Source organism: Homarus americanus, unplaced genomic scaffold, assembly GCF_018991925.1.
Source record: "Homarus americanus isolate GMGI-L3 unplaced genomic scaffold, GMGI_Hamer_2.0 scaffold42563, whole genome shotgun sequence".
Classification (NCBI taxonomy): domain Eukaryota; kingdom Metazoa; phylum Arthropoda; class Malacostraca; order Decapoda; family Nephropidae; genus Homarus; species Homarus americanus.
Window position 1 is genome coordinate 60,797 of NW_024754039.1, and position 10,140 is coordinate 70,936.

At 41.1% G+C, this 10,140-nt stretch overlaps 1 protein-coding gene across 5 annotated transcripts; it reads right to left on the reverse strand.

The window, feature by feature from the left end:
* Positions 1 to 314: 314 nt before the first annotated feature.
* LOC121855679 (facilitated trehalose transporter Tret1-like) lies at positions 315 to 8,525 on the reverse strand. Of its 5 annotated transcripts, none has more exons than XM_042350754.1 (10): positions 8,375 to 8,525; positions 6,578 to 6,709; positions 6,214 to 6,462; positions 5,833 to 5,961; positions 5,503 to 5,712; positions 5,039 to 5,235; positions 4,324 to 4,474; positions 3,675 to 3,818; positions 2,723 to 2,826; positions 315 to 1,380 (listed from the first exon to the last, which is right to left on the reverse strand). In XM_042350754.1, exons 1-10 carry the CDS (start codon positions 8,508 to 8,510, stop codon positions 1,183 to 1,185), a joined length of 1,650 nt encoding a protein of 549 aa, XP_042206688.1. In that variant the 5' UTR covers positions 8,511 to 8,525; the 3' UTR covers positions 315 to 1,182. The 5 variants fall into 5 exon arrangements, with proteins under 5 accessions (XP_042206688.1, XP_042206687.1, XP_042206690.1 ...); XM_042350753.1 differs by having other exon boundaries at positions 8,354 to 8,487; XM_042350756.1 differs by having other exon boundaries at positions 8,335 to 8,479.
* Positions 8,526 to 10,140: the final 1,615 nt, after the last annotated feature.

A 10,140-nucleotide genomic window follows, 5' to 3' on the forward strand; every position in this document is an offset into this window, starting at 1 on the left:
CCGGGCCATCAACTGTAAATTATAATAATTGGTATGTTCAATCATTGTTCCTTCTTCTTTTAGTAATGAAAGCTTTTGTTAAACGACCCACCCACCCCATGTCTTTGCATGTAATAAGTCATTTTTGTCTAATGTATATTTTCAGCTTTCGGGCTGCCGACTTTTTCAATAACCCGTTAATTATTATTATTATTATTATTATCACACACGTCTCGTGTCAGGAGTGATTAACATTAATGTTTACCGTAGGAACAGCATTGAATAAAATATAACTATTATCCAGGTTAAGGGGCACAGGTTAGAGATACACTTTATCAACTTAGTAAAATTTATACGACACAACTATTACAGCCTCACACGAGTAAAACATTATCGGTGGAAACGTTCGCTAACTTGTTACACACAAGTGTTGTTTTTACACGTTCTTTCAGTATAGAATTTCGTTTACCGTTTAACAGCTTCCATATTTCCTAGACTATGCTTAAAATACTTTCAATTTTGTCGGGTTACAAGAAGGTAGGTACCATTGTGTAAGCGTCGTGTACCGTTTTGTCGGCGTTGCGTACCGCCATATGGGTGTGATGTACAGGACCTTGAGCATGTGGCATCGAGGTGTGGATTATGGGAACATTGTGTGGAAGTAGGACTTAATGGCCTGGTGGATATGGTTATGAAGTGTGTGTGTGTGTGTGTGTGTGTGTGTGTGTGTGTGTGTGTGTGTGTGTGTGTCTAGTGATACCCTTGATCTTGTAATTCAATATAAATATTTTTAATCTATTTAATTATTATTGTAGCATTTCACTTTCATCAGTGAATTAGTTTTGTCGCGTAACATTATCACATAAAGAATGGTGTAAACTCATGGCATAATAATACAGTATTCAACAAAATGTAAAATTGTTTTCATGACTATAACACAATCTGAATCAAGTTTTTTAGTTTGTGAAATTTTCCCTTTGACTGGGCTTCATATCTCACGAACACACTTGACCGACTAGCCGACACTCAGCTGACGTCTATAGACAAAACCTCTTCTGTAACACTTTGAAGTTTACGAGTGCCATCAGCCTACTTCAACACTGTATTGATTGTTAGTATTTTTAATGTTGGGTGATACGAGTACATAGTGATGTCTCCACACATGAGGTTCATAGCACTTGTGTGTAGAAGAGTGGCGGGAACCTAGAGCTCTACAGTCTCGATCCTGGTGTCTTCTTTCTTCTCTGTTGACTCCTCTGTGAGGACTGGACCTCCGAAGAGCGCGGTGATCTCCTGCAGCGTCTTACCCTTCGTCTCCGGCACCACCAGGATGCAGAAAATGAAGTTGATGACGCAGCACCCAGCGAAGAACCAATATACGCCGTAGGGGCCGATTGCTACCTGTGAGACACCATGAGGTTATCATATCTTTCTTTATTTTTTATTATTTTTTATTTTTGTCACGGGGATTAGCCCACCCGGGCACAGGTCACTGACCCACATCGGGGCCTGGGGGACGAAAATGTAATAATAATAATAACAATCATAATAATAATAATTCAGATAAGTAAAATTTATAATAAAAAATAATAATAATAATGGTAATAATAATAATAATAATAATAATAGTAATAATAATAATAATAATACAGAACCATAAAGAAAACAAAATGAAAAAAAATCAAGAGCGAGAAACAATATATGTATGTTGTGTTGTCAATGGTAAGAGAAACAATTGAGACCCTGCAATTGTGTGTAAATGAGGCAGAAAGTCAGATGAGCAACCTGGGACTTGGTCACAATTTTCGTGATGCCATATGGTAGCAGGGTCTACCATTAGACAACACATTATGCTTCCAATATCTTCCCAGGCGGTAGTACCTCCCTGTTTGGTAGCTGTTACTCTATGTTCCGCAAATTAAATTTTATTTAAACAGATGTGTAGCTCTGCTCAACAGCGTGAGTGTATTAGTTAGAAAGTTGGAAGATTACCCCCAATCGGCTTATTTAACCGGATGATTAAGCGCCCTTTAATCGCTCATAGGAGCGATTTTGGTTTGTGCAGGAAAATAAGACCCTTGTCGTTGACGCGATGAGTATAATTCGGTCAAAACCTGTTGAATACAATTCACATATTTAACAACTGCTGGTACATCAGGACACAGTTTGAATAATACGATCAATATACAGTACATAATTACACTTATTAAAGTTATTTAGAGTTTTCAAAGAATTCAACAGTTCACAATCACACTCACGTTTTGGGGTCTATGGTTAGACCAACGAGAACAAATCCAATGTCCTGCTGGTGATTTTGGCTGACGAGAATCCAGATGTTGCCTTTACAGTCGAGGGCGATAGACTGTCCCTCAGACAGTCACGCAGCTGCGACCAGCTCCATCTCGCTTCGTAAGCTATTCTGAGTTGTAAACAGTTTCTTCACTTAACATGTGGCCGGCGCGCACATTTAACACCTCAACAAAGTTCGTTGTCAACAGTGTCTCTCTCCTCTCTCCCTTTCTCTCTCTTTATCCCTCTCTTTCTCTCCCTCTTCTAGTTTATCTTACTGTAGCGGATTTCAGGTTAGGTGAGGTTAGATTGCGTTAAGTTAGGTTAGGGTAGCAGTAGGTTAAGTAAGCTTAGTTTAACGTGAGTGGTTAATTTTAAGACAAAATAAGTTGGGTGCCAATCTTCAGGTGATCCTACTTGCCAAGGACACAAGAGTCAAGGGGGGGGGGCGTACCTGTAGCGGCTGGAAGACGAGGGTGACGAGGAAGGAGGTGGACCAGTTCACCATGGTGGCCAATCCGCTAGCAGACTCACGCACGTTCAGCGAGAACAACTCACCTATATGTGAAATGAAGAGTTAGTAAAGCAAAAGAATGGAGAGAGAGAGAGAGAGAGAGAGAGAGAGAGAGCGAGAGAGAGACTAGACCTGTAAATGAATGGGGAGAGAGAGAGAGAGAGATAGACTTGACTTGTAGCTTTGCCATGAAGTCCCTTATTTATTCTGATACACTGGTGAGCATCTAACCTCTCAACCTATTGTCAGTCTGGGGCCAGATACTCAGAAATCGTTATGATGAAATATCCTCATAACTTAATAATAATAAAAAAAAAATCCCCTAACTGGGTGACATCCCAAAATGACATCAAAATTACACTAAGACTGTACTGTATGTATTAATAAAGTACACCTAACACCAGGTAGTTGACACGTATGAAGAGTTTGTGATTCACAGCTCTGATATCGATGGTGTTGATGTTCATTAAGACAGCTAGGATGGGATCACATGAAGATTAGACACCCTAGTATATTTCACCTGATGATTAAACACCCTAACGCTACCTAGGGGATTTAATTATCAGGTGAAATATACTGGAGTGCCTAATTTTCATGTGATAAGATACGACACTGTTAGGACTTCACCATCACTCCACCCGCCAAAAGCACAACTAACAAAATACATGAAATTGGTATATAAACGCATTTGCCTTTCTTATCTTGGCTTCTAGGTGAACATTAACTTGTCTGAAAACTATAGGGTACCCTCTCTCACCAACAGAGTCTCTTACCCAAGTTTCATTAAGCTCAGTTTAAGATCTAGGAGGAGACGGTGGATATAGTGACCCTAATTTCATATTCATAATATAGATATATCACTGACTGACTCCCGCATTTTGATTTTGCTTACCCATCATGAGCCAGGGAATGGGACCGGAGCCGACAGAGAAGGCGGTAACGAAGACGATGAGGGAGGTGAGAGGCAGCCAGCTCAATTTGTCTGCCGCCCACACCTCATCCTGTTGCATCGCGTAGAAGAAGATATCAAGTGCCACTGGTGGAAGACACACAAGAGGTAAGTACACTACACTACACTACACACTAGCAAAAGGCGTAGAAACAACGTCAGTAGACTCGTGTTAGAGATATTCGACCAACTGGTATTAGGACGATAAAAACGGGATTAACGGGCTGGTGTAAAACGGAAGTGAAACGGAAAAATCACATCAAAAGGTACGACTGTACTCACATAGGCTAAATTGAGAGACAGAAAGAGTGATGGAAGTGATGTACGGTGTTTCATGTAGGACATATGTGGACAAATGGCAATGGGTTCATCATCAATTTAATAAATTTGACTGTTAACCCTTGCAATAACAATAAGAAGCTTGTTATAGTGCATTTTTTGTAGTTGATTTTCTTGTACCAGAAAAAAGCCCTCAAACTTTATGTTTAAGTGAAATGATAACAATAAAAAATGAAACACCCATTTGAAAGGAAAATAGAGAAACAGCCATTTGCTTGAATTGTGATAAAGAATTATTTGCCGCATTTCTCACCTAATGATAAACACATTACAGCAGCAGAGACGACGAGGAGGATCTTTCTGCCAGCCTTATCCATGAGGACGCTGGCGATGACGGTAGCGGACACAAGCACAGCACCCACGATGATGGGACCAATATCCGTGGCCAGGGTGGAGCCAGACCCCTGTAGGCCCAACATACTGTACTGTGGCTGGAGGAGTTAAATAAACACCCTTCCATGTTGATTGTGGTGCACGTGAGAGTGGTGACTGCCAGCTCCTAGCTCTACTTGAAATAGATTTACCTACTTATCTAAGCAAAACTTTATGACTACAGTGCTTGAATCTCAGCAGTGGTGAGATACCAAACATATATCAGGGCTCGGCCTTGACGTGACACTATCAAGGAAAAATTTGCTATGGATGATAAAACACGTATCTAATTGCATGGTCATGATAAGAAGCTAATATTTAGGACACCCTGAACTTTGAAGTCTTGTAAGTCATCTACCAAAAAAAAAAAAAAAAAAATCTAATAGAAAATGATAGGTTTCTAAATTAATTAAAGAGTTGTAAATTTGTGTGAACGAGAGAATGAGTTCGTCCATTGCTCTATCAGAGGAACAATTACGAAATTGGGTTATTGGTACAAAAATCTGCCAAGTGAGTTACTCTGGTACAACGTATCATAATCTATAATAAAATCCGCCGGGTTAACATAAATGAGACACTGAACAATGTAAACTGACCTTGAATATCTTGTCAAGATTGAAGAGCACAGCATTAATACCAGAGAGCTGCTGGAAGACCATGAGTGTGCAGGAGATGAGGAGGGGCTTGAGGATGTAGGGAGTCTTAAGGTCCCTCAGCGACGCCTTGTTCTGCTGGGCGTCATCCTGGGTCTTTCGCATCAGCTTCATCTCAGCCTCGATGTTGTAATTCTTCCCTAATGGATCGTCATTAAGTTTGTATGAATGACTGACATATCACTGTGCAACTCCCTCGTAAATAGCTCAATATTTTGATCACACATTAATACATTCTGGCAGTTTACGTTGCTTCTCTTTTCAAAGATAAACGGAAAAAATATTAAAACGCTGATGGCCGCCGAGAAGATTGTTCAGGACACCAGAAACACATTAATCCTTTGGTCCCTCTGTAGTGTTTTGCAAAGACTTATATTACCGGTATTTGAGAACTGGTGTCTGCTCACCTCTGAAGTACTGCAAGGCTTCTCTAGCTTCTCTCTCCTTCCCTTTAGAGAGAAGATAAATGGGCGATTCTTTGACGAAGAGGAGTAAGGTGAGATATATGATAGGAGGGATGGCACAGATGCCAGCTAGTCCCCGCCAGGTACTCATGACGATCCCGAACACGTAGGCAAATTCAATACCCCCGACTGCCATCAGCTGGAAGCATGAGCCTGTGGAGGACAAGGCCTTATAAATACTCCTGGAAGACAGCAGTCACTAGTGTAATGCAGATAATGTATTACTCAGTGGTGTATCGGTGAATATACAGAGTGATGTGGTGTTCAGCTTACCCAGTGCACCTCTGATATCTGGCGAGGAGAACTCCCCTATGTAAGTGGGCACCGCTATACAGGTGACGCCAGTACACAGCCCGATAAGTAAGCGTCCTACTATCAGCATGACAAAGTTGTTGGCAAAACCTGGAAACAAAATTCGTATTTGACTTATCTTGTTTGATTATTGTAAGTACAGCTACAGTTTACACGTTAAACAGGTAGTGCAGGAAAACACTGACTGTTAGAAGCCAAAGTAACCATTGATCTCTGAGGACACTAGAAGAGTAAAAAAGATTAATAAGAAGTTGCTGAATGGCATTACAAAGTGAAAGGACAGGTGTTTAGTCTTCGATATTTTGTTGTTAGGAATAATTGGTTATTTCTGATGTGACTTACCTACGAGTGCCCAGGACGCTAAGAAAGGCAACACCGACGCCAACATGGTGCCTCTTCTGCCCAGAGTGTTGATACACACCCCACCAAGGAGACCCCCGGTGAGGGCTCCCAGGTTTACAGTGGAGGAAAACCAGTTGTTTTGTTCCGTCGTGATAACAAGAGAAGAGTTGGTGGAGTTGTCCATGAGCTGGGGGCTGGCGGGTGACGTGTACCCCAAGCTGGTGCCTAAGCTTAGTGCTCCCATGGTGACTGTTTAATGACATCTTAGTTTTAATTTATGCAATATATTAAATATTTCATGTATACATTTACATATTTATAAATATCTACATGATACCTTAAAAACACAGGGGGGTGGTTATACCTGAGATGGCAGCGAAGTACTGCATGAGATAAGAGGGTTTGTTCTTCACCTCCACCAACTCTGACGTGGATTTCCCAGTAAAGCCCATGACGCCTGTGTGTGTGTGAGAGAGGTCCTCGGTGCTCTTTATTCCTGTAGAGTTAAACCAGAAAATTAAGAGGTTTCGTCTTCAGGTTTGCTTGTAAAAGCTACAGAGACCAAACATTTTCTTGAATTATTTCGATATGATTGAATATCGCACCTTCTGAAACATTGTCAGATATAAACAATGACAAGCGTCTCAAATGTTAGTATTTGTACGACCAAGCAGTGGTTATCCTGTTGGCCATGTTGAAAAAAAACTGAGTCAAGAATGAGGCACAGTGAGGGGGTGGTCAGGGGTAATTGGAGCCTTCATGATGTAAACAAGAGCGGGCCAAGTTTGTTTATCCTCCTCGTAGCGCGCGTCGCTCCTACCAGCTACTTGGTGGTATGTTGTGATGTGTGTTTGTCTGTATGTTACACTACTGTTTTTTAACGATCGTCTCGAACATGTAAACGAAGTGCTTACTGCAAGATTGAGTTGAGATGGACGCGCTGTTGGTAAAAAGCTCAGTTTTGTGCACCTAAAGTTACTCATCTTTTTTCAGATGACAGCCCTGCTTAGAATGTACTGTATATAAAAATCCTTTTTTTTTCAATTGATTCAAACAAAAGTGTGTCACTCCATTATAGAAGCATATGTATTACTTACACAGTAATGTTAGGTACATTACCAATAATAATCTGAATTTTACCGCCAGTAAGAACCATAATTTTGGGTTGTCTTGAGATAACTGTGTCAGTAACTCACTTCACTAGTACGCTCCACTGTTCTTGCATCATCATTCTTAGCATGGTGGAGGTGGCAGCTCGTGAAAAAACAAATGAAGGGACTGCAAGCCTCACACCGAGTCCCCACCAAACAATAAGCATGGAAAGCAGAATAAAGTATTTGCCTCGTCACAACCACAGAGCCATTCACATTTCTGATAAACACTGATGTTAAACTGGCGTGTATATTCTTTGTTCCTGCTTGTACTGTTCTGAAATTCCATGCTTATTGTTTGGTGGGGACTCGGTGTGAGGCTTGCAGTCCCTCCATTTTTTTTTCACGAGCCGCCACTGCTTCGGACTCAGGTGCTTCCAGTGGTTATTGTCAAGGAACGATTATATATATGTAGGTAAATATCTATGGATGTCATATACACCTTCCTGAACACCCACAATTACACACTGAAATTATCAAGTCTTGTTCAATTTCTTTTTTCTATCATTTACAAGATTTTCTTTTGTCTCTCCTGAATAGTACTTCTTATTGACAAAACACCAATTTCACCGATATCCAGAGGCATTATACACTAACAGTACCTTACTTAGGTAAAGTCAGCTAACTTACTTTGTCCAAACATATTCACACGCCGAGGAACTATGAAAAGTTTATATATGTTAATGTACGAATCTCTCAAGAGTTCAAGTCTTGATTTTTCTCATTATTACACGTACAGTATTTAACGTAAGTGTTGTTTTGTTCGGGACTTGGAGGTGGAGAGCGTCGCTTTAACACAGGTCATCGGAATATCCAAGTAATTAAGAACAAGAAGAATGTGGCATTAGTTCACTACCATGCTTTTAAACTACATCTCACGACGGTGTTATCATTCTCTTGAAGCAAAATTAGGCAAAACACTGATGCTGCTTAAAGAACACATTACATGTCATAGTTTCGTGATATTCACCCTAGTATAATCGGTTCACTTTTACTGTAGGATAACTGACGTGATCTAGAGAGAGGACATGGATGAGGTTTGAGGGGTAAGTGGAGCACTCTCCAGCGTTCGACGTTAATAGACGACTGAGCCCGGCTGTTCAGCAAAGAGCACTCGTCCCGGCCTCCCACACTTACTGAATTCATCCCTCCCTCCTCCAACCAACCAGCCCTTCCTCCCTCCCTCCCTCCAAGCTTCCCTCCTTCCCCGTATTTTGTCCTCCCTTCAACCCTCCTCTACCATCCCAAAAAATTGATTATTTTGTAGCACGCAAACTGATAGCCTTGTAAATGAGCACACATCTTAAAAATGCAAGCACACACACACACCTCTCAGCCAGATAGCCATTCACCTCAGAGATTCAATCTGAATAAAAAAAAAACCCATATCCACACAGTTTCTCTCCCATCCCCACACCCTCCCTCTCATCCATACACCCATCCTTCCATGCACACACCCTTTATCCCATCCACACACCTTACCTCCTATCCACACACCCTTCATCCCATCCACACACCATTCATCCCATCCACACACCTTACCTTCCATCCTCATACCCTTTATTCCATCCTCACATCTTACCTCCTATCCACACACCCTTCATCCCATCCACACATCCTTCATCCTCGGGTTCAACACGCTACCCACAACAAGCCACGTGCTACGGCTACAATGACGAAGTAAATCTCAGAAGCGAAGTGATGTTTGGAGGTCCACGGCTCAAGTCTAGTGAGTCGGTCGACTGAGCGAGTTTCACAAATTTATTGACAAAGCTTGTAGTACAGTTTGCCTATTCTGAGTAATTCAGTCAGGTCTTGACACTGAGGGTAGTATCAATTCTCACTGCCACGCAGGACAAAGGTTTATACACAAAGAAATATATCATATTCATTAACAGTATATATATATATATATATATATATATATATATATGCAAGTAAATCACTGTAGGTGCGCGTGATCCAGGTATATGCTGATAACCACAAGGAAAGAAGAAAACACGAAGTTCCTAAGCGCTTTCGTGTAATTCACATCTTCAGGGGTGAGTACATATTTCAATATGTATTCCACATGAGACAGATAAAGTTACATACTGTATATTAGAAAAACTAATAAAATAAATGTCTAATAGATTTAATAGTTATCTGTTAATACAAATACTTTTCCAATAGTAGTGCACGATGTAACAGCCTGAGCCTCGACTGATGTTAAATATTTACACTAAGTTGTACTACATAAAGTTGTTTTCTTTTATAGTCTGTTGGCTTGTGAAATACCTCACTGCCACACCCTATTATCTGACAGGCAAGGATAAAGCCCCGTCCACACGATCAAGCAGTGCCCGGCGGGCTTTGCCCGTTTACCAGGCAAAGCCTGTGTGTTGTTGAACACACGGGGGTGGTTGGCGGCAGTCAAAATCTTGCGCCGGTAGCTAGTAGGTGGTTGGCAGTGGCGGGTGCGGCAGAAATAATCGCCGGACAGTTAAAGCAAAGAGCATAGCGTTGTGTACTATAATAATTGCTGCTATGTGCAAAAAGAAGAACCAAATGCAGAAAAGAGAATGGTGCAAAGAGTGGTTAGGTCGAAGATAAGTATTGTGAGGTCATGCCACGATTTTACGTGAACTGCAAGATGGACATGAGCAAGACTTCACCAATTACATGAGAATGGACCCAACACCTTTGACAAACTTCTAGGGAAAATGGAACCATATATATAAAAAAACAGGATACCAATATGAGGGAGAGTACATCTGCAGAGGCTCGTCTAGAGTCA